Genomic DNA, 23,960 nt, shown 5'->3' with positions numbered 1-23,960 from the left:
AGTGGTGACCGTGCGGGCGCTGGCTTTAGCGCTCTTCCTCCCCTGGCTTTCTCAGGGATGTCACCCAGCCTCACTTGCCGGGCTGGACCTCGGGACCAGGCTAGAATTTCTTTTTTTTTTTTGAAAATTTTTTTTTGCCAGTCCTGGAGCTTGGACTCAGGGCCTGAGCACTGTCCCTGGCTTCTTTTTGCTCAAGGCTAGCACTCTGCCACCTGAGCCACAGCGCCACCTCTGGCCGTTTTCTGTATATGTGGTGCTGGGGAATCGAACCCAGGGCTTCATGGATACGAGGCAAGCACTCTACTAGGCCATATTCCCAGCCCTAGAGTTTCTTTTATTAGTTAAAAAAAAAAAAGTAAATTCTCTTTCAGGAGTCTTACCAAGGGGTTTGGATTTAATCTACTGATCTGTGAGTGCATCTTGACCCACCGTCCATCATTCCCCCTCCTCCCCGCCTCTTCCAACCCCACCCATCCCTCCAGTCACCTGGCTCTGTTTTCACATTTGACACTCGGTATCAGGCTGCATTGGCCCATCTTCTCCTCTCTGAACCTATCTGCCCTCCCTCCCCTTTGCCTCCTCCTTCCACCACAGCGTGGTGCGGCTGCCTGGTGTTTGGGTGGTTATCCCCTCCAGATAACACACTTTAGGCAGTGAGGTTGTGTCTATATGCATAGTGCCCTTCGTGTGGTCTCACATGTGTTTATAATTTATATCTAACGTTGACGTATGTGAGGAAACATGTGCTGTCTGTCTCTCTGAGCCTGACTTACTTCGCTGAACGTATTTTTTTTTTCCAGGTCCATCCATTTCCCTGCAAGTGACATGATGTAATTCTTCTTGGTGGATGAGTAAAATTCCACTCTGTGTGTGTGTGTATACATATATATACACATACACACACACATATTCTTGATCCATTTATCCCTTGAAAGGGCATCTGGCCTGTTTGTATAGCATGGCTATAGTGAATGGAGCAGCAGTGAACATGGTTGTTCAAGTGCCTTTACCGTATCCTAACTTGTAATGTTTTGGATAAAATGTCCAAGAGTGATATGGCTAGATCATAGGGGTAGTTCTCTGTTCGTTTGTTTGTTTGGGGGGAATTTCTTTTTTTTTTTTTTTCAAATTTTTATTATCAAATTGATGTACAGAGAGGTTACAGTTTCATACGTTAGTTAGGCATTGGATACATTACTTGTACTGTTTGTTACCTTGTCCCTCATACCCCCTCCCTCCTCCTTTCCCTTTCCCTTTCCTTGGGGGGAATTTCTAAGCTTAGGCTAGACTTCTTGACGTTGTTCCCCGTTGCCTCTGCCCCCATCCTTCCTTTCCTCCGTTCCCTGATTCTCCCGGTGCAGAGTGAGAGCCAGCCCTTCGAAACACATCAAAGCCTTTTCCTGATCATGTTCTCCATCCTCGCATTGCCCGCTTGTGTCCAAGGAGTCTTTGGCTCCCGGAGACTTGGGGGACGGGCTGGTGTCCTGGGAGCCGAGGGGCAGAAAGCCTCAAGCATTGCTGTTGTGTTGTGGGGACTTAGGGGTTGGGAGGGGGGAAGAGCACGCTCAGTTGGGGTTGTGTTGTGGGGACTTAGGGGTGGGGAGGGGGGATGATGGCGAGGCCCTCAGCCTGACCCCCCCCCTCCCCTGGCTATTGTAGGCATCTACCAGCCAGGCCTTGTGAGGATCTGCTTTATGTTTGGCGGGGGGGGGGGGGGGGGGACGGGCAGGGTTACATGTCCCTATGTAACCACGTTGATAAACTTCCCTTAGCAGCACTGTGTGTGTGTGTGTGTGTGTGTGTGTGTGTGTGTGTGTTTGATTAAATCACTGGGTAGTGTGAAGCAGCCCGAACCATTCAGCTACTGACACCCCAGGGACATGTGGTTGGCGCCCTGAAGGTTGGCCTCGCCGGCTTGGGATTGGAGCAGCGGGTGGGGGGGGTGTGGCAAGGAATGGTGTGGGGACCGGAAACGCATGCGCGATGCCGTGCCACCTCGTGCCGTTTGTGTGGGAAAGACTAAGAAAACAGGCGTGTCTCTGTCGTTAGCAAACCAGGCCTTCCAAAGCCCGCTTCCATCCGGATGTTCATTCTGTAATCAGCCAGAGAAAGACGCTCAGGAGGAATGTCGGGTTCTCTGCCCCAAAATGCATCATGAATTTCAAACACGGACCCCAGGGCTTCAGAGGAAGAGACCGTTCTTAGAGTCCACTTACAGTCGTGACTGTGTTCATGGCAGTGTTGCTGTTTGCTGCCTTGAGGACCTTCTAGAATTCAAGTATAGAATCTTGGATGACAGGGGCTCTCTTTCCCTCCGTAAGCTGTGCGGTCTTGTGTTCATTTGAGAAAGCACACGTTCTAGGTTGGTTTCCCCCGTTCACCTTCACACACTCAGCCCAGGGGAAGAACGCAAGGCCACGGTGCAGAGAAGGAGTCCTTCTTGCCTGTGTTAGCTTATGTAAACTTTATAACCACCACGATGGATGGGGAAACTGAGGCACAGTGCAGTCTCTCCACCAGTAGGTGATGGGACGGGTACAAACCTGGACTGAACCACCAGGCATCTATTTCCGCCCCCTGTTTACCCTCTCCATGGCTGAGGGGGGTACTCAGGCTGCCCCTGGCATCTGTGCCCGAGGCCGCAGCCCCTGGTGCTGTCCCCTGGGTGGGGGTGACGATCTAAAGCAGCCCCAGGCAGTGTGGAAATGTCTCCGGAGAAGCGGAGAAGCGGAACACTGAATCACTCTTAGCTGAGAGCCATTTCCCACGGAAGGCAAACTCGTGTGGAGATTATACCTAAGCAAAACAAAAGCAGTGTGATTTAGACCTCTGTGTTATAGTTAGGAAAGAATATATAAATCTTTCACTTCTTCACTTTCAAAACTGAGAGATGGGAAGCATAAAGCCTTTTGATAAGCCTGTTAGTAAAACACAAACATATTCCATTTCTTTGTTATAAAAGAGCTAAAGGAATTGTTGGGGGGGGGGGCGGTGGGAACCAGGACTGAACTTAGGGCCTTGAACTCCTCTCCCATAGCTTTTTCGTTCAACTCTCTACCTCTTAAGCCACACCTTCTCTTTTAGCTTTTTCTGGGTTAATTGGAGATGAGTCTCAGATTTGTCTGCCAGTGTTGGCTTCAACCCTTGATTCTTTGATCTCAGCCTCCTGAGTAGCTAGGAATTATGGGTTGAGCCACTGGCACCCCGTTGGGAATATTTTAAAATATAGAACCTATGTGACTCTGATCATAAAATAATATTTGTTTAAATGAACTCCAAGAAATGGAAACAAAAAATAAAGCCAAAGAAGAGCAAGGGAAGCCAGGTACAGGCGGCTCACGCCCGTAATCCTAGCTGCTTAGGAGGCTGAGATCTGAGGCTCGTGGGCTCCAAGCCAACCCTGGGCAGGCAAGTCCATGAGAGTCTTCAAGTTGTTTTTTCTTCTTCTTCTTCTTCTTCTTCTTCTTCTTCTTCTTCTTCTTCTTCTTCTTCTTCTTCTTCTTCTTCTTCTTCTTCTTCTTCTTTTGTTTTTGCCAGTCCTGGGGCTCGGACTCAGGGTCGGAGCACTGTCCCTGGCTTCTTTTTGCTCAAGGCTAGCACTCTGCCACTTGAGCCACAGCGCCACTTCTGGCCGTTTTCTATATATGTGGTGCTGAGGAATCGAACCCAGGGCTTCATGTACACGAGGCAAGCACTCTACCACTAGGTCATATCCCCAGCCCCCCATGAGAGTCTTATCTCCAGCTGACCACCAGAAAACCAGATGTGGCGCTGTGGCTTGAGTGGTAGAGGGTCAGCCTTGAGCTGAAGAGCTCAGGGCAGCTCCCAGGCCCAGAGTTCAAGCCCCCATGACTGACAAAAAGAAAGAAAGAAAAAAAAAGCAAGTGAAGACTAAGACACGGGAGATTAAAGATGAGCTATGGAAACAAGAGACAGCAAACACATTTCAGTGCTCTTCGGCGTCCAGTGGGTTATGTCCCGGCAACCCCTCCGACGTGGGAGATCTCACAGGCGAGCAGAGCATTGACTACACCTAGGGCTTCTCAGCATGGCTGTGTCATCTTGGGCATACCGTGGCACGCGTGGTACGGCACTGGCCGCTGATGGAACCACCCGGCGTGGCCAGTCAACATCAGCCCAAGGGTCAGCTGAGAGGAAATCCAAGTCCAGCATTCCAGCGTGGCTCTGCTTACTGCTGCTTCTGCTACTGTTCTGTGTCATGGCAAGGATGAGGAGTCAAAGGCCAAACAAACCACCGCGAGTCAGGCTCATTTATATGCCTCCCCAAGGAAAAAGTATTCAAGATAGGAGATAAAATATCCAAAAACAGAACCACAGAGAGAGCAGTAGAACTAAGGAGCTGCTGTCCAGGAGAGACCGCCAAGTCTGTTGAGAGTGGACAGGGTGTCCGAGACCACACCTCAATCAAGTCTGTTGGTGTTGACATTTCCAGGCTCAGGTAAATAACTTCACAGCTCCGGGGGAGTGGCTGCCCCGAGCGGAAAGGGCGTGGCCCTGAGCTGAAGGGGCGTGGCCTGAGCCGAAGGGGCGTGGCCATCTGCTGCCCTTCCAGGCTTCCCTCCCAGCCCTAAGCGCTGCTGCAAAATGACTGGCTACAGGTGTCAAGAGCAGAGGGAATGTGAAGATGTCTACCAACGTCTGGAGGCGTGGCTCTAGTAGAAAGCCTGGCAACTGTGAGTTCCCAAATTCAAATCCCAGTCCACGAGGATCCAGAGAAAGCTGGCATCAGGTCTCGGAGATGGCAGCGTCAGCCCTGCCAGGTTGGGGAGTGGGAAGGACCCGTGGGCTGTGTGCCCTGTGCCGCTGGAGGCTGGGCTGGTGTCCACGAGCCCCAGGTGCCGGGGGTTGGGAAAGTGCCTTTGTCATCGTGGAGGATTTTCCCGAGGGATCTAGAAAATAGATGATCACACAAGTGCTGGAACCATAGGCCTGCACTGCCATATACGGCTCTGCGTTATTATTGCTGCACACGTGGACCAAGACTCAACCCTCGGCGTCCGTGGTCTTGCTTCCAGTGGCCTCCTGCTGCTTTTCTTTTGTCCCGGAATGACCGAACTCCGACCTGATGATGAGCCAGCCCGCCCCAGGCGGAGGCAGGACGGTGTCTCGGTGTGTAAATGTGGATGGAGGCGGGTGATGTCAGGACTCCACTCCTGACCCTTCGAGGGCTCTCGATTCGAGCGCCGGCTCTGCGACTGAGCTGCCCGGCGGCAGTGTGTGCGAGATGGGAACTTCCGCCGTCTCCGAGTGAGCTGGGGAGGCCTGGGAATTGGCGTGCCTCTGGACCGGCTTGTGAAACCTCAGTTCCTTCGTACAGCTACTTAAAGCTAACAGAAGAAAAGGGAAGCGAGTGAATGAACACACGCAGTTACAAACCAAAGAAGCCGCTGGGAACCTTGAAGGCTTTCACGCTGGAGACGTGGCCGGCCCGGCCGGCAGGTGCGGGAGAGCGGACCCGCTGCGCCGTTGGCCAGGGGCAGGGCCGCCCCGCCACAGCTGGGATTCGGGCGGTTCCTTGGAGATATCCCAAATGGCAGTCTACGCAAGTCAAACTGCTGCGGCTTAGCCTCCAGGGCGATCGCCATCTAGCTACCCAGTCCTGCGGGCGGCCCTGTGGCCGGCGTGGACAGTCTTGCCTGACTGACATCACCCCCTCTCGGGCTGGAGGGGGGGTGACACCCCGCCCTGTCTGGAGCGGGGTTGTCTCTGTTCAGCACCGCGACGTGAAGTACAGGCAGCGCGGGGCTGAGCGGGCCCCGGCCGCCTTTCGGGAGCAACGTCTTCGTTACTCAGGCAGACTTTCCTGGCTTCGAGCAGTCTCGAAGTATCACATTCTGTTTTAAATATTTCAGACTCCTAACTCACAGTGTAAGTGTTTGTACACTCTGTGTTGTGGGGGGTGGGGTAGAAGGGGGGATCCAAAGTCTGACAAGCCCCGACTGGAGGCGACTTTGATACCTACCAGCTTTGTGTCCTTGGGTGCTTGTGTTAAGTCCTCTGCACTTGGGCGTTCTCCCCCATAAAGTTTACTATTCACACTTAACCCGAGAGGCATCGTTGACAACACATCTGTCACTATGCAGATCCCACAGTAAGTACTTGATAAATACATTATCCATGTGGAATACAATTGTTAACGTTTAAAAATGCTGTCTTCAGGGCTGGGGATATAGCCTAGTGGCAAGAGTGCCTGCCTCGGATACACGAGGCCCTGGGTTCGATTCCCCAGCACCACATATATAGAAAACGGCCAGAAGCGGCGCTGTGGCTCAAGTGGCAGAGTGCTAGCCTTGAGCGGGAAGAAGCCAGGGACAGTGCTCAGACCCTGAGTCCAAGGCCCAGGACTGGCAAAAAAAAAAAAAAAAAATGCTGTCTTCCTAGTAGATTAGCTGGGCGTGGTGGCTCACACCTGTAATCCCAGCTACTTGGGAGGGAGCAGGAGGATCTTGGTTTGAAGCTAGCTCAGGCAAAAAAAATTAGTGAGATACCATCTCAACCAAATAATCTGGACATGGAGGGTGGAAGTCCGACCGGCCTAGACTTAAATGCGCGACCCTGTTTAAATAAGATTAAAAAAAAACAAAAAGGGCTGGGAGCTTGGCTCCAGTGGTAGAGCATATTTACTTGCCTAGAAAGTACAAGACCCTGAGTTTCTAGTACTATAAATAAAGAAGAAAAAAGAAGAGGAGGAGGAGGGGAAAGAGGAGGAGGAAAGAAGAAGAATAATTTGTTTTGTTGAGGCAGAGTTTCTTTATGTGGCTTAAACTGGTCTTGAACTCATAATCCTGCTCCTAAGTCTCCTGAATGCTGGGATTCGAGGTTTGTGCCACTACACGCGGCTTTTAATATTTTTTTCTAAGAAGAAGAAATATAAAAGAATCGGGCCACCCTGCCCCATCCCCTTGAGTAAGTGGTGTTAGTATAGGAAAAGTGAGCAGAAGATAGAGCTGGCTGTTGTACACGCCCCTGCCCATGCACACACGTGTGTACACATGTGCTCATGTAACACTCACATGCTATGCATACAGTCGTACATCCACATCCACGCAGGGACCCTCGTTTCCCTTGCACTCATATACATTCGTGCGCACGCACGCGCGCACACACACGCGCACAGTACAGTGCTGGTGTGTTATTGCACCCGGAAGCCCACCGTTTCCTTTAGAGCTCCCTCTGTGACTGGCAGTCTGCAGCTTTTGATATGATATCACTGTGACATCACGCAGAAGCGGTTCACACCCCACCCTACCCCCCTTGCCCTCCCGGAACCCTCGACGCCCAGTTCTCCCCAATCGCATGGCCATGTTTAGTGTACAGCTCATCGAAATGGCATCAACTTGATTAGGCCTCCAGGTTTTCCTTTAAAAATGTATTTTAAACTGTTGTGTGGACTCTAAGATGACATCAGTTGTGAGGTGCGTGTGCATTATGGGTGTCTAGGAAAATAAGAGGCATGCTAGTGGAACTAGGGGTCATCATCACTAGCCACATGCCTCCCGGTCGTGCTGGGACGCGGAGCACGCGAGCTCTGGGAACTGACCGGATGCGAGCCGGGGCCCAGGCCTGCGCAGTGAATACCGCCTCCCCCCACGCGTGCTCTCCGCTCCTCCTGTCTCGCCCCTGCCCTTCCCTGGCCCTGGCCAGACCCCCGAGCCATGTACCGCGCCCCTTCAGTGCTGCCTCCAGCCTCCTCTGCGCTCTGGCCTTCACCCCAAGGCCAGATAAGGTGACCGAAAGCCCCCGGGTTCCTGGTCTTGCTAACCCCAGGTGGCCAGCAGTTAAGGTTCGGCTACAGTGCTGTGCTCGGTCTGTGGCTTCAGGGCTGGCTGGGGGAGGCCCCGGGGCACGCTGGGAAGACGGTGTGGTGGAGGAGGGGCCTCTGAGAGCCTAGAATTTTGTGCAAGCACAGATGTGCTGTTGTGTGTGCCCGAGGCCACAGGGTAAGAGGACTGACGGACTGTCCCCTCCTCTGGCAGCTGTTCTGGGGGGCCGGGGCTGAGCTGACCTGGCCTGGGAAGGCTGGTGACCTTGCGCTTGTCGCCGGTGTGGTAGGATGTGCACTGCTGCCAGGCTGGTAGGAAATGAGGTCTAGGAGAGCCCTCCTTCCAGGGAAAGGCTGTTTTTCCTCAAGCCACAGGCATCCCTCAGCCGTGCCCGTTGCCATGGTAACTGCCGGCCACATCCCTGCTTGTTGCCATGGTTACTGCTGGGTCATTAAGGGCTCAGATCTAGACTCAACAAACAGGAATTCTGGATCCCGAGCTGCATTTGAATTTCGGGTAAGCCATTGACCATGTGTTAGTACATGTCACCCCCTAGTAGAGCAGGACTCATGATGTATAGTGCAAATACGCCTTCCATTTCACACAGCAAGGTCCATCCTTAGGCTAATAAGTGATTTTTTTTTCAGTTTGGATCTGAAATTCAGATTTAATTCAGTATCTTGGATTTCACCTGGGAGCTTCAATAAGGAAAATCCAAGGACAAGGTCTCTACAAACAGCTGGTGTCAGGATTTCAGAATTACATCCTGGTTGCCCCACGAGACCCCCAAGTTTGATAGAAGAATATACTGTTTACATTACCCTGATTGGTTGAAGTTGCTTTATGGAACACTTCGGTCCTGTTTTCCTAGAGTCTAAATTACTAATTCTGACATTAGGAAACCATGTCTCATGTGAAGAAAAGGTTTCTGAAAACAAACCACGTCCAGACAGTTTCTCCTTTGCATTTCTGCCCTGAAGAATTGTTTTGGCAACTGTGTATATTTTAGCATCTTAATTTTTTTATCCTTTTCAAATTTCTTAAAGATCTGTGCATGCGTATGTATGTATGTATATATAATGTGCATATATTTGTCTTTCTCTGTAAACAATACATTTGAATTTTGAAGTAAACCCAATTATATTCCAAAGGAGGGCCGGGCGAGAGGAGTAGTAAGTGGATGACGTTTTACAGCATGTCCTCCCTTTGCACGTTGCGTGGGGTTCGTGCTTGTTTTGCGTGTGTGCCAGGGCCAGGACCTCGGGGTCTCCAGGGCTGGCACTCCGCTACTTGCACTGCAGCCTCACTTCCAGCTTCCTGATGGATCGCTGCAAATAAGGGTCTCCCACCGCAAATCCCATCGCCGTCAGCGCCGGAACCCAGCTCCTGGCTGGGCTGCCCGCCCGCTGCCCGCCTCCTCCGACCTCGACGCCCCGCCCGCCTCCTCTGACCCCCCCGACGCCCCGCCCACCTCCTCTGACACCCCCGACGCCCCGCCCACCTCCTCCGACGCACCACCACTGCCCACCTCCGACCCCGACGCCCCGCCCGCTGCCCGCCTCCTCCGACGCCCCGCCCACCTCTGACACCCCCGACGCCCCGCCCACCTCCTCTGACCCCCCGACGCCCCGCCCACCTCCTCCGACGCCCCGCCCACTGCCCTCCTCCGACCCCGACGCCCCGCCCGCTGCCCGCCTCCTCCGACCCCGACGCCCCACCCGCTGCCCGCCTCCTCCGACCCCGACGCCCCGCCCGCTGCCCGCCTCCTCCGACCTCGACGCCCCGCCCACCTCCTCCGACCCCGACGCCCCGCCCACCTCCTCCGACCCCGACGCCCCGCCCGCTGCCCGCCTCCTCCGACCTCGACGCCCCGCCCACCTCCTCTGACCCCCCCGAAGCTCCGCCCACCTCCTCTGACCCCCCCCTGACGCCCCACCCACTGCCCACCTCCGACCCTGACGCCCCACCCGCTGCCCACCTCCTCCTACCGCCCCACCCGCTGCCCGCCTCCTCCGACCCCGATGCCACGCCCACCTCCTCCGACGCCACGCCCACCTCCGGCCCCCGACGCCACGCCCACTGCCCACCTCCTCCGACCCCCCACGCCCCACCCACCTCCTCCCACCCCGCCGCCCCGCCTGAGCTTCCCCTGGAGGGGTTAGGAACACTGGTGGCAGCCAGCGACTCACAGCTGTAGTCCTAGCTGCTCGGGACGCTGGGAGCTGAGGATGGAGATTTGAAGCCAGGCTGGGCAGGAGAGGCCATGAGACTCCATCTCCAACTACCCGAAAGCCAGAAGGGGAGTCACGGCTCAAGCACTAGAGCCCTCGGCTTTAGCAAGACACCCCAGGGACCGAGGTGCAGGCCTCGAGTTCAAGTGCTAATAATGGCATTAAAATAAATAAATAAATAGACTGATAAAATGGCAGAGGGTAGCCAAGTAAATGAGGTGTGGGGAGTGTCTGCGGGCGAGGGAGGCTCTGGGGGGCTTGAGCACGATGCTGGGGGAGAGGCCCGGCTTGCTGGGGAGGAGGCGCGCTCAGTGGGGTGTGTGGTTGGTGGAAGGGGGGAGAGGCCCAGCTTGCTGGGGAGGTGGTGGAAGGGGGGAGAGGCCCGGCTTGCTGGGGAGGTGGTGGCTCAGTGGGGTCTGTGGCTGGAGGGAGCCGGGAGAGGCCGGCTCGGGAGAGCCTGGGGGTCTGCAGTGGATGAGACAGGTCTTGGACAGGGACTGTCTGGTGCACTCGGGGCACTGGGTGCCACGGGGTTCCGTTTCCTTCCTTCTGAAGGGTGTCGGGCTCCCTGGGGGCCCTGCTTCTGGTTCCGTGCTCCTGCTTGGGGGCAGGGCCCAGCGCGTGGCGCTTCGTGAATGCTGAGAGACGCGGGCGGCTGCAGGGGGAGACGCTCCGTTTCCGGCCTGGGTTATTATCTTTGCACGCTCTCGTTCCATCCCCGCTGGCATGTGATTCCCTGTGTGATTATGTCCTTGTTAAAATTAGAGGAAGTGTGTGATAAACCGCCGGTCTTCTTTGAGGCGCCGACCCCCATCTCCACGGGGGTGGGGGGGCCCTTCTGCCTGCGGCTGCGGGTTTGAACGACAAGCACGCCTGCGCCAGGCCACAAAGCTCTGGGTTGTGGAATCTGGGCTCCCTCGTTTGGGAGGCGCTTTTCCACCCCACTTCTGCCAGCCTGACTACAGGCAGAGGAGGAGGCCGCAGCCCTGTGGGCTCTGGGTGAGCAGGAACCTTGGGGGTACCCCCCACCCCCATCCCTTTCCATCTGCCCTGCCTGTTCAGCCTGACCTTGGAGTTTCCAGGGAGAAGGTGGGGCCCTGGAGTCCCCAGCTGCCTGGCCCAGGCGCTTCCCCTCTTTGGGGTCAGCGGCGTCTGCACCGGGACAGGGTGCGCGGCTGGGGAGGGGGTCCCAAGGACAGATCCAGGGCTGCTTGGAAGTGGACTCCGGGCCTGTGTGTGTCTCGTCCACTTTCTTGCCTGGGGCTGGCTTCAAACTGCCATCTTCAGCTTCCTGGGTAGCTGGGATTACAGGCTGAGCCACCTGAGCCCAGCCCAGCTCCCTTCTTCCTGGGGGAACCGAGTTATGGCTCCCCATCCAACCTGGCGGAGCCTAAGCCCTGAGAGCCGGACAGTTGGCTGCTCACACCGAATGCCTGCCCAGAGCAAGCCTGAGAGCGTAGCAAGGCGGGCCAGGACGGCTCCTTAGCCGCGTGTGACGCTTGGTCAAGGCCCAGCCTGGGTGCGGAGTCTGGTCCTGCCAGGGGCGCTGGAAACCTCGCAGATGGCTCCGTGTCTGCAGACGGGAGACGCTCAAGCTAGCGACCTGTGTTTGAAGCAGGCAAGGGCGCGGAGAGACCAGCCTCCCCTCCGCTCCAGGTCGTCCTCACTCGCAATGTCAGACCCATGCACCAGGCGGAGAGGAGAACCCCCCGCCCACCCCCCCTGGCCCCGCCGCATGCCCGGCCGCTCCCTGAGACCCAGGAGGCAGCCGGAGACCACAAAACAAAATGAACTTTTTATTCTTTAGTTTGTTCATTTTTCTGCCTTGCTGTGTGCGTGCGTGTGCATGTGTGTGTGTGCGTACACATCTGAGAGTTGCCTAACATCCTCGGTTAGGATCGATTGTCCACACACCTTTTTGTAGCTTCTTGCCGCGGTACATGGCAGATTCCAGAAACCCGTCCTCCGACAGCTGAGCAGAGCGTCTCGTGGGAGGCAGCGAGCCAGATCAGTTCCCAGATCTGCTGCCACCAGGGGCGGTGGCGACTGTGGGTGCGACAGACTGCCACACGAGTCAGCGCTGGCAGAGCCAACCCCCCCCCCACACACACACACTGGCTGAGCTCAGGCGCGGAAGCCACGCGGGAGCGAGCGAGCTCCCGGAGGTGCCTGGGAATCACACACAGTTACCCAGATGGCAGCTGGCGGGTCAGGCAGTGAGGGGCAAAGCGACCGTGTGGAGGGTGGGACCAGAGACCACCTGGATGTGGCCTCGGGATGTCACCACGTGGGGGACGCAAGTTCCTCCCTACTCCGCGGAATCCCTCCTAGAGCGTGGAGGGCAAGTCCAGGCAACGGGAAGGGGGCCTCTGGCACACGGGAGATGGAGGCTCCGACGAGGGAGGACTTTCTGGAAGCTAAGTTCACAGTATTCATCAAAAGTAAAATATGTATGCTCCTTAGTCCATGACTCTATTTGGGGGCTTATCTTTGTTAGGGAAAATGTGTTTTATTGTTATTATAAAGGTGATGTACAGAGGAGTTATAGTTACATAAGTCAGATGATGAACGCACTTCTTTGGGGACAATGTCACCCCTTCCCTTACTCCCTCCCAGTTTCTTCCTCTCTCCCCACCCGCAGGTTGTATAGTTCAGTTTCCACATCGCATCTAGGGAGTACCACTGCTGCATTTGTACAATTTTTTTTATAAAGACCTGCATTTCCAAATATTATCCCGGTGTTATCGGTGACAGTAAAAACAAGGGAAATGCTAAAGCACGGGAAAATGGCTAAACCCACCACGTGACACCCATACCTTCTGCTGCTGGCCAGCGTCGTGGGGCACCTTATGACATTGCCATTCTGGCTACTTCTGACCTGCAATGACGATTTCATGTGCCGAACACGGGATGAGAGATGCCTCTCTAGGGATTCAACGGTGCCTTGTATTGCACCTACGATGCAGTGCTCGTGCTTGTATGTGTGTGATTGCCCAGGAAGAGCACTAGAAGACTTCCAGATCTTTCATCCGGTTCACCGCGGTTAGCCCCGAGGAGGGCCTCAGGCAGGAGCAGCCGAGCGCAGATGAGGAAACCCACCACGGGGAACCGGCGGGCTCCGGGCAGGCAGGCCGAGGCTGCCTGGCTGCTGTCGGTGCTTTGGTGTCCAGAGGGCTGGCCGTCAGGGAGGAGGGGTTTGCAGTGCTGAGCACCTGCTGCAGCCCACAAGGGGCTGGAACCGGCGTCGGTTCTGCTTGCGCCTGGCACTGGTGGCCGGGTAGCATTGGTGGGGTGGGTGGCCTGGCCTGGCCGGGCGGGGAAGCTGGGATGGCATCGGAGGAGGAGGAGCAGCAGGTGCAGGCCCGGAAGGTGCCTCCAGCCACAGCAGTGAGTCAGCAGATCCAGCAAAACAGAGCCGTTTCCCTCCCACCTTCCTTGCTTCCCTAGTGCTGCCCCTGCCCAGAAGCACGCGAGAAAGGGATTCTGGGAAATGTAGTTTCAGCTAGGCTGGCTACTCCATTCTAAAACCATCCTGGAGAATTTCACCTCTTCCTTTCTATACTTTGTGAACATCTAAATTCTCCTTACACTGAGGTCTGTAGAGTTGTGTTTATTGTGACTTTAAAAGAAATTTGAAATCTTTTGGTTTTAAAAAAAAAAGAAGGAAAGAGGAGAAGTGGGAGTCTGCGGGTCTGCAAGATTTGGAACTTGAGTTGTAGGTGGACAGCCAGTTGATGAGGGAAGAACGTGGTCTTCTCCCTGCTTGTCTGTCCAACCTGCCCCCCCCCCCCCGCCCTCGCCACCCACCGGCTCCCATAACCACCTTTGTCAGGCCTCCCAGCTGGCCTCTCTGTTCCCACATGTCAAAGTGAGGCATCAAAATGCAGATTGGAGGCTGCTGGGCGGCTCGTTGAGAGCACCCGGCGACTTCCGCCGTAGGATGAAATCATTCATCACAGGTCCGGTCCTGCAGTCTCACAGTACTTTCCCATGGGTCTCAGCACACCTGCCTCTGCCCACAGAAGTGTGTGTGTGTGTGTGAAAAGATTATCCAGTATATAATGGTGGTAAAAGGTTGGCTCTTCACCGAGGTCCTCGTCTGCTGACCTGCAGGCTCCTTGCTGACCGTCCTAATTTAATGTGTATGCCATCTCTCAGTGTCGTCCTTATTTCTCGGACAAGGTGTGTTGAGAAATCTGTCCCCAGTCTCCTGCCCCCTTCCCTGGGCAAGGCAGTCATCCCCCCCTCTTCCCGGCAGGCCATCCTCCTTTCCTGCCCTGCCGTAGGGACGCTGCTGTCCCCCACCCCCCAGGCAGTGCTGCCGGGCAGTAGAGGGGGCTCTGTGCACTTGGCTTTCACCTCCACCTCCCAGAGCTCTTGTGGGTGCTAGGGCTTCTCGTGGTTGGTAGAAAGCACCATTGTGCCCGCTGCTTGCTGGGTGCCAGGATCAGCCAGGGTTGGGTGACCCCGGCAATTGTCGTTCTTGCCCCCTAGTGCCAGTCATGGAACGGATAGGCAGGTCCTCCTTGGCCTGTTTCTTGGGAAGAAATCCACACACGTCCCTTTTCCAGACCGCTCTGCGGAGCTGCACAGGTGCCCCGTCCTCCCGACGCCCCAGGGTGGCCCCTCTGCGCCCGCCTGCCCCAGTGCTCCAGCCCGTGTCCTCTCCTCGCACCTTGGGTGTCGTCCAAGGAGCGAGACGGTGGCCATGGAGTTAGGCGATGGCGTTTGTGATGCACCGGGTGGTCGTCGCCAGGATGTCTGGAGTTCTGTACGGCGCCAGGGCTCGGGCGCTCTGTCCATCCAGACTTCCTGGCTTCCTTTTCCCCAGAGCACTTAATCAAGGGATTTAAACCACCGCAGTCCGGAAGCCTCTTCTGCCTCTCTGGAGACGGTTGTGAGCTCTTTCTCGTTTTTTCCTTCCGCCTGTAGCCCACTTTGACAAGCGGGAGGTAGGCCGGAACCCTGTAGAACTTTCTCCCTACAAGTCAGTGTGTCTCTCGACGGGGAGGGGGGAGCCCGGCCCCGGGTCTCAGGAGCGGTGAAGTGAACGTCTGTCTGTCCTGTGGTTTGTTCCAGAGCTGGTGATGTTGCTGGAGTGGTGGTCAGGCACGGAATGCACGCTCTTCACCGACCCGAGGGCCTACTCCCACTTCGGGAAGGAGAACGCCATCGTGATTCTCAACCACAAGTTTGAAATTGACTTTCTGTGCGGCTGGAGTCTGGCCGAGCGCTTTGGGATCTTGGGGGTAAGTGGGAGCCCGCACCCCACTGGGACGCAGCCGCCGGGCCTCGCTCGGGTCTGCAGACGCCGGCAGGGCTTGCGCAGGGCCGCGTGCACAGTCACTGCCGTCTCCTTCCTGCTGGCAGTCGAGGCTGACGTCCGAGGAGAGGGAGCAAGCAGCGCCCACCGCGCACGGGCCACGCACTCCACAGCTCGCGTGGCCCTTCGCGGTCCGTCCGTTCAGCTCTTACAGAAACACCCATGAATGGACGCACGCCGCGCCCCCAACCTTATTTTTATGTGGGTACACTGACGGCCCAGGTGTTCTGCTGGTTAACTGGAGATGGCAGTCTCAATGCCAGGGTTGACTTTGAACCATGATCCTCAGATCTCAGCCTCCTGACTAGTTAGGATGACAAGTGTGAGCCACCAGTGCCAACCCGTCTTCTCCCTTCCTTCCTCCCTTCCTTCTTTCCTTCCTCCTCCCTCCTTCCTCCCTTCCCTCCCCTCCTTCCTTTCCTTCCTTCCCTCCCTCCTTTCCTCCTTCCCTTCCCTTCCTTCCTTCCTTCCTCCCTTCCCTCCCTCCTCCCTCCCTCCCTCCCTCCCTCCCTCCTTTCCTTCCTTTCGTACTGGTTCTAGGACTTGAACTCAGAGCCTGGGCACTGTCCTGAGCGTCTGTGCTCAAGGCTGGCACTCTACCACCTGAGCCACAGCTTCACGTTCAGCTACTTTCTTCCTTTGGTGCTTAGTTGGAGATGAGAGTCTCACAGACTTTCCCGCCCAGGCTGGCTTCAGTCCGCAGTCCTCACATGGAGGACTACAGGTGTGAGCCGCCAGCACCAGCACCCTCCTCCCTTTCAAAACACCTTAGTTACAGTGGACTTTGGGCCTTCTGCTCAGGGCCATCTGGCTGCACTACTCCAGACTGGGGTCCAGGGCGGCTCTGGTTATCTTTTTAATTGCTCTGGGCCACCTCCGGCTCGGCTGAGCCGGCAGAGTCCCCCTCCGCACGCCCATCGCCGTGGGCCCTGGAACGTGGCAACCCTAAGGGAGAAATCGGGATCGCTACCCAGGCGGCTTCCCTCCGGTTGGCTCGCGCGGGGCGGGGCGGGCCTGCCCTTGGGTCCAGCGGGCCTGCCCTTGGGTCCGGCGCCTCCATTGGCTCGCGCGGGGCGGGGCGGGCCTGCCCTCGAGTCCGGCGCCTCCATTGGCTCGCGCGGGGCGGGGCGGGCCTGCCCTCGGGTCCGGCGTCTCCATTGGCTCGTGCGGGGCGGGGCGGGCCTGCCCTTGGGTCCAGCGTCTGGTTGGCTCACGCGGGGGGGGCGGGGCGGGCCTGCCCTCGGGTCCGGCGCCTCCATTGGCTCGCGCGGGGCGGGGCGGGCCTCGGGTCCGGCGTCTCCATTGGCTCGCGCGGGGCGGGGCGGGGCGGGGCGGGCCTGCCCTCGGGTCCGGCGTCTCGGGTTGGCCTTCGTTGTCTTTCACACGTCGAGGCGCCACGCGTGCGCTTGTGTCTCCTCGCTGAGCTCAAGCCACGGCGGCCACGCAGGCGTCGTGAGGGGAGCCGCGGCTTGCGTGGGTGCAGGGAAGGGAGGTTCTAGGCCGTTCGTTCCGGAGCTTAGCTTGGCACAGCACAGACCGACACGGGCGGCAGTCGCCCCTTACTTGGTTTCGGTAGCCCATCAGAACCGAAGTCACGGCGCTCGTCACGAGGGAAGATGGAGACCGAGCCGCGTGGGCCTGGCTCCTCGGGCAGGCGAGGATGGGCTCCGGCCGCCAGTGTCTTCCTGACTTCTGTTCATTCCTTCTGGGTGGTGTGTGTGCGTGTGCGTGCGCGCGTGAGCGTGTCTTCCGGGGGTCTCCTGGACCTACCCTGGGGGCTGAGGCCCAAGGCAACCCCCGCGTGCTGGAAGCCCAGGGAAGCCCCCGCCCCCTGCGTGTCCCTCGCTGCACACTCACCACTAGGGTCAGTCTCACGCACGCGTGTGCCCGTGCGCGTGTGTGTATGTGTGTGCACGTGCAGGCCCTGGAGCTGGCACTCGGGGCCTGGGCACCGTCCCCGAGCTCTTTACCGCTCGAGTCACGCCTCCATTTCCAGCTTCCTTTTGGAGTTTAGTTGGAGGTAAGAGTCTGGAGGACTTTCTTGCCTGAGCTGGCTTTGAACTGTGACTCCCAGAGCTCAGCCTCCCGGGTAGCCGGGGTTACAGGTGTGAGCCGTTGGTGTCGGTGCCCGGCAGCAGGAGTACCTTAAACCTGTTTTTGTTTGTTTGCTTATTTAAATAACACAATGGCTCACGGAGCCTGAGGAGCTTGAGAAGGCTCCTATCCAGGCAGGTGTTTCTCAGCCTCTTCTGCCTCGGCACAAGGGGAAATGAGTCGAAATGAAGGTAAACGAGCTAGCTTATGTGGGTTGAAGAGAAAGCGGGTGATGGAATTCTTTGTAAACAGCGACTTTCGATCTTGTGAAGACACCAAGCCCCACTGGCTTCTGTGGCTGCCGGTCAGTCTAGTAGTCTACCCTGGATTGTTATGGCAGGCTAGGGCTCCAAAGTCTACACTTGGGGTGTCCCAGACACAGGCTGACTCTTTCCTCCCTGGGGACAACGGTGGCCCGGTGACCTCTGTGGACATGGCCCGTGGGCGCCAGGGCGGACTAGAGCCTCCCGGGCCAAGGTTTCTGAGGCTTCCAGTCCCCTGTACCGTATCCTCGTGCTTTAGTAGAGGATTTCTGCCTAAGTCGGGTTGTCAAGTCTCTGAGCAGTTAGGCCCTGAACGATGATAATAATAATAATAGTTCAGGGTGTGGCACTGAACTGTGGTAGTAATTATTAATTGTAATTGTCATGATAATTGACTGTAATAATAATGACTATGATCAGTGTTTGTCTGCAGGGTTGGTGGTGTCTCGGAGGGTAATTCAGAGTCTTGGAGGGAGGTTTGCCTTCAGATCCTCGAAGAAGATGTGTGTCTGGCTGCGTGACAAGCCCCAAACTAAGCAGCTTCAAGCCACAGGCTCGCCGCGGAGGGCCTCTGCTCAAGGGGGGGGAGTCCAGGCGGGGGAGGGGGGGTTGGGGGCGGGCTCCGCCCAGGGGCCTCACACACCGGCAGCCAGACGGCTCCTCCCAAGGCTCCACCGTGCTCCCTCTGCCTGAGGCTCCGTCCTGGGCTCCGTCCCTGTCACGTCGGCCTTGACACAGGCCCCCCCCCCCCCCCCGACAGGGAAGCCCCTTCTTTTAGGACACACAATGTAAAAAGAGCAAGAGTGAGCACCGAGCTTGAACTCTGGGTCTGGGCGCTGACCCTGAGCCTCTTTGCGCCCAAGGCTAACACTTTCCCATCCCAGCCGCGGCGCTCTGTGGCCTCTTCTGAGTAGTTTATTGGACGTGAGACTTTCATGGAGGGAGCTGGGGATACGGCCTAGTGGCAAGAGTGCTTGCCTCGCATACATGAAGCCCTGGGTTTGATTCCCCAGCACCACATACATAGAAAACGGCCAGAGGTGGTGCTGTGGCTCAAGTGGCAGAGTGCTAGCCTTGAGCAAAAAAGAAGCCAGGGACAGTGCTCAGGCCCTGAGTCCAAGGCCCAGGCTGGCTTTGAACCATGATCCTCAGATCTCAGCCTCCTGAGTAGCTAGGATGACAGGTGGGAGCCACCCGTGCCCCGCACACCCGGTGTTTTTCTCCTGGAACTTAGAAGCGACGTGCCATTGCTTTGTTTTTTTTTCTTCACCGCAGAGTTTTGTTTTGTAAATTGTTATTGTACAGAGGATATACAGAGTGGTTAGCGTTACGCGCGTCAGGTGAGGGGCGCATTTCCTTTTGGATAACACCACCCGTTCCCTCACCGTCTCCGGGTTTGTCTTTCCCACCTCACCTGTAAGTCGCACAGCTCATTTTCAACTCAGTGTCCGGTGAGTGCCGCTGCTGTGTGCGCTCTCCCTTTGTCCCTCCATTTCTGGGCCCCTGCCATCGCTCTTTAGGCGTGTGCCTGTGATACTGAGGGTTTTGACTATGCAAGTCTTCTCCCACCAGAACCACACCCCTAGCACGTGGGGTAATTCTTTTGTATTTTCAGATGAGGTCTGGCTGACTTTGCCCGTGCTGGTCTGGGTCTCCTGACCTCCCCGCTAGCCAAGACTCCATGCCCGGCTTTCTCACTTAGTCAAATCACATTTGTTGGAAGTGAACTTGTGCAAGTGGCCACGTGGTTTTAAGTGGTTGAGCGCCATCCTTGGGCAGAGAAAGCCCTGAGTTCAAGGCCCTGAGTTCAAGCTCTAGTATCAGCATAACAACAAGACAAAAAAAAGAGTTGAAGTCAAGGGAAGAGAGCAGGATTTCAGGCCCGCACAGCCAGCCCCCCACACGAGTGGCCGGAGAGCTTCACTGTCCCCCCTTAGTAAACAGTACTCAGGCTGTACAATGTATCTAGCCTGGAGGCAGACTGACATTTTTGTTACAGAGAGCGGTGGGAAGAGGAGAGAGAGGAGCAGAGGGGACTGGAAGTCCCTCACAAAGCTGTGCCCTGACTCTTTGAACATAGGATTCTGGTGATGTGGTGGTGGTGGTGGTGGTGGTGATCAGGCCATGGGTGTATTTCAGAACCCATACCTGAGAGGTGCTTGCCAGGGAACTTCCTGCAGAGCCGCCCCAGGTGCTCCGCGGTGAGCGCCCAGCCTTGCCTCAGTGCCCCGAGGTACGTGATAAGAGGACACAGTAAGAAGCAGCCTCCGGCCCAATGCTGCGGCTTGTGACCACAGTCCTAGCTATTCAGGAGGCTGAAATCTGAGGAGCGGAGTTCAAAGGCAACCCAGGCAGAACAATCAGTGCGAGTTGTGTCTCCAGTTAATCAGCAGGACAATCTGGAGATGGAGGTGTGGCTCACGCGGCTCAGGCGCACCGGCCTTGAGTGTAAAACCCAAGGGGGAGCACGGGCCCCGAGTTCAAGCCCCGGTACCGGCAGCTCACACCAGAAGGGGGAGGAGTGCTGTGATCCTGTAACCTTAGCTGCTCAGAGGCTGAGATCTGAGGATCGCCGTTCAGAGCCAGCGGAGGCAGGGAGCCTGTGAGTCGCTTACCTCCAGTTCACTACCCAGCTATCATGAAGTGAAGCTGTGGCCCCAATGGGAGAGCACTAGGCTTGAGCAAAAATGCTCAGAGACCGCACCTAGGCCCTGAGTTCAAGCCTCAGGATGGACACACACACACACACACACACGCTAAACAAAAAAGAGAGAAAGAAGGAAGGAAAGAAGGAGAGAAAGGAAGGAAGGAGAGTAAGGAAAGAAAGAAATTAGCCTTGTCAAAAATGGCTCTTTTCCCCCTGCGTTGTCCAGACTGTGCATTTCTCTGGCTGGGTGACGGGGAGAAAGAGCGTTGGCAAAACAGCAATGGCGCGGGTCTCTGAATGTGAACTTAACCTTGGTTGTTACATCCGCCGTCTGTGTGGCCGGGTTGGGGGGTGGGGGGGCGTTTGCTGGCTGTTCTGATCCTCAGTTAATCATCCTTGGGAGTCCTAAGTGCTGAGAACGAGTCGGGCACCCAGGTTCAGATGCCTATCTCAGAGTAAGTGCGCGCAGCGGCTTCGTCTGTGAGAGTGTAGCGTTTGTGCAGAGACGGAGGGAGGGGCTGAGGACGCTCTGCCCCCTGGGAGCTTTTACCAGCGGCCCGCCCCCCCCCCCCCCACGCTGAGCAAGCCCGGATGGGCCGTTCTTGCCCGTGTGCGAGGTGAGTTCTCTCACCCTTCCTTTTTTTCTGGGGGCTCATGAGAACTTTCTGGTAGCTTCCTGTCCCCGGCATCTCCCTTGGGCATCAGAGGATGGAGAAAGCCAGAGACAAGAAGGCGCTGGGAGCAAGCAGCACACTTGTGTTGCCCTAGTTGGCACGAAGGAAGTCTCTTGTGGCAGTACACACACATACACTCACACTCGTGTACACACATGCACACACACACACTTGCCTCTTGTGGTTTACTCCCCGTAGGGGCTTAGCCTGGCCTGGGGCGCGGGGCGTGGGGTGCAGCGGCTGGCGAGATCTCGGGGCAGCCTCTCCCCCCCGCAGACTGGAGGCCGGGGCGCCCCCCCCTCCCGTGCCCAGCACTGCACAGAGCCTGGTCTACACGAGGAGCCGGTGGAGTGGCCGGGCAGGGTGGGGCGCACACGTCGCGGGTGGACGCGGGGCTGAGCCACCGGCTGTCTGAGGGGCCCGGCTGGACAGAGGGGCCCCAAGGAGCCGCAGCGACGCAAACACGCCGGCCGGGCGGTGAGCGCCTCGGCCCGCGCCTAGCAGACTGCTGTCCGTCGGTTCCAGTCCCCCCCCCCCCTCCGGGACCTCGCTGGCGTGACCGGGGCTCCCCGCGCGGCGGCCGGAAGCCCGGAGGCCTCGAACGGAGGCCGGCCAGCTAAGATTTCTGGCGCTCCTACCCGGTGCTGGGGGGAGCGGGGCTGGACGGGACCCCTGTCGGCTCCGGCCCCCGCGACTGCAGGCCCGGCCCCGGGTCTCAGCGGAGGGCCGGGTCAGGGGCCAGGCAGCGGGGAGCGGCCCCGCCTCCGGGGCGAGGCCCAGGCCTCCCGGCCATCTCGGCGCCGTCTCCTACTGCTGCTGCGACACAGGGTCCGCGGGGTGACCCAGCAGCCAGGGCGCCCACTCCAGGTTCCCGGGGCTCGCTTTGCACCCGGGCCGCGGGGTCCCGCCCTGGCTGAACTGGACAGCGGTGGCGGCACAATTCCCAGCCCCCTCCTCCACTCTCTCTCACACACGCACACTCACACTCACACACCCATGCAAACACACTTCAGAGACCTTGACCCCTGCAGGCTGGGCCCCTCCCCCCCCCCCCCCCCCCCCCCCCGTGCTGCCTGCTTGCAGCTGCAATGTCATTCCCCAGCATGTGCTTTAAACGCTGTTTCTTGTCCACCCCGCGAGTGAACTCGCGTTCGCGTTCTATCGGGGCCCACGGGACCGTGAGCAAAGAACCCCGACCCCACGTGCTCTTTGTGGCGTGTCTGCGTTGTTATCAAGTCGGCGGCTGCTGCCACTGGGTCACGCGTGGCGACCGGGTGGGTCGTGATGGCCCCCAGACCTGTCCCCGCTCCACCCCGTTGAACACGTGCGCGTGCCCTTCCCAGCGCTGAGCCGCCGTCGGCGCCCACGCGGTGACGTCATTACAGCACGCCTGGAGCCACGCACCCGGGTCTGTGTGACAGCCCGGAAACTGACGCTCGGTAAGGGGGGCTGAGCAGGCTGACCCCAGTCCCCCGGCCGGCCGGGCCTTGCTGCAGCCCTCTTGAAGTCAGGACTGGCTTCCCCAGTTGCTCACAAGGAGAGGAAAACAAGCGAAATATCTTCAGCCGAGGGAAGGGTCTCTACGGAGGTATTTTAATGAGTCTCTTATTATTAAACATAATTGACTCAAGATGTAGCCTGGTGGGCTGGGGATATGGCCTAGTGGCAAGAGTGCTCGCCTCCTATACATGAGGCCCTGGGTTCGATTCCCCAGCACCACATATACAGAAATGGCCAGAAGGGGTGCTGTGGCTCAGGTGGCAGAGTGCTAGCCTTGAGCAGAAAGAAGCCAGGGACAGTGCTCAGACCCAGAGTCCAAGGCCCAGGACTGGCCAAAAAAAAAAATGTAGCCTGGTGGTGATATCCAGGATCTTAATGCTGAAACAATACATGAAGCAAGGTTTCCTCTGTTCCTTTGGAGCATCAAATACAGACAGACCTCTGTGTGTGTGTGTGTGTGTGTGTATACGCATGCATGCACACACACGTGCACATGCTAGCACTAGGGCTGTCACTCAAGGCCTGGGCACCGTCTCTTAGCCGTTTTGCTCGAGGCTGGCGCCCCCGCAGCTCTGCCCAGGGTCCGGATGCTTTTCACCCTACAGCCTCAGACACACCTGGGCTGCATCCCCGTCTTCCTCGGGTGATCAGCCTGTGCTGTGTGGCCCTGGCCTCAGCGTCATCACTGTAAAAGGGGCGCCCACTCTTGTTGGTTTGAATCACACCCCATCAGCGCCGGGGAGGCCCCCCTCCCCCCTCCCAAGTCCTCCCCCCACGCTCAGATTCGCCTATTGGATTTGTACCGCAAACAAAACCCGTCGAAGATGACGGGGTGCTGTTAGAAGGTGCTTGTGCCTTGTGTGCCCCAGGGTGGAGGGGAGAGAGGTTTGTTTGGAACACCCGTGGAGTGGAGAGCGTCTCCATGCCGGTCTCGACACGGTGGTGGTGCTGTGCCCGGCCGCGGGGGGGTGGGGAAGGGGAGGAAGGGACCGAGGGCAGGCTCCCGGCCCGGCCCCGTGGCCGGCCCTGACTCCTCCCGCGCTGCCCACCCTCCGTGAGGCCCTCGGCCACACAGCCGTCCCCCGCACACACGGGCTGCCACAGCCACCTGCGCCCGCGGGGTGAAGCAACTCGCTCCTCAAGCGAAGGTCGAGGACGGGTGGCACCAGGCCCAGAGCGCCCCTCCCCTCCCGAGCCTGGCGGGGCCCGAGCGGGTCTGAGGTCCCCCTAGCGCTGGGGACTCGGGGACCCGGGTTGGGCCCTGAGGACCCGGGAGCCCAGGCTCCTCTGCACTGTGCCAGCCGTGGGCACGTTGCCCCGCGGGCGCCTGGGCGGTGGCTGCCGCCGCCGGGATACGGGCTCGAGGAATGAGTAGAGCGAGGACCTGGGCAGAGCCGCCACCCTGCCCGCCAGCCGGCCCCGGCAGCCCGAGCGCCGTCCCGGG

General features: G+C 57.8%; 1 protein-coding gene across 1 annotated transcript in view; it reads left to right on the top strand.

Annotated features, from left to right (window-relative positions):
- Window positions 1–23,960, top strand: part of Agpat4 (1-acylglycerol-3-phosphate O-acyltransferase 4) — a 76,584-nt gene that overhangs the window by 45,273 nt on the left and 7,351 nt on the right. Inside the window, exon 3 of the mRNA XM_048354409.1 lies at window positions 15,095–15,264. Coding sequence (XP_048210366.1) covers window positions 15,095–15,264 — 170 coding nt within the window. The remainder of the gene's footprint in view (window positions 1–15,094; window positions 15,265–23,960) is intronic.

This window comes from Perognathus longimembris, chromosome 9 (genome assembly GCF_023159225.1).
Source record: "Perognathus longimembris pacificus isolate PPM17 chromosome 9, ASM2315922v1, whole genome shotgun sequence".
Classification (NCBI taxonomy): domain Eukaryota; kingdom Metazoa; phylum Chordata; class Mammalia; order Rodentia; family Heteromyidae; genus Perognathus; species Perognathus longimembris.
Note: the sequence above shows the minus strand (reverse complement) of the source record. Positions and strands in the feature narration are given on the sequence as shown.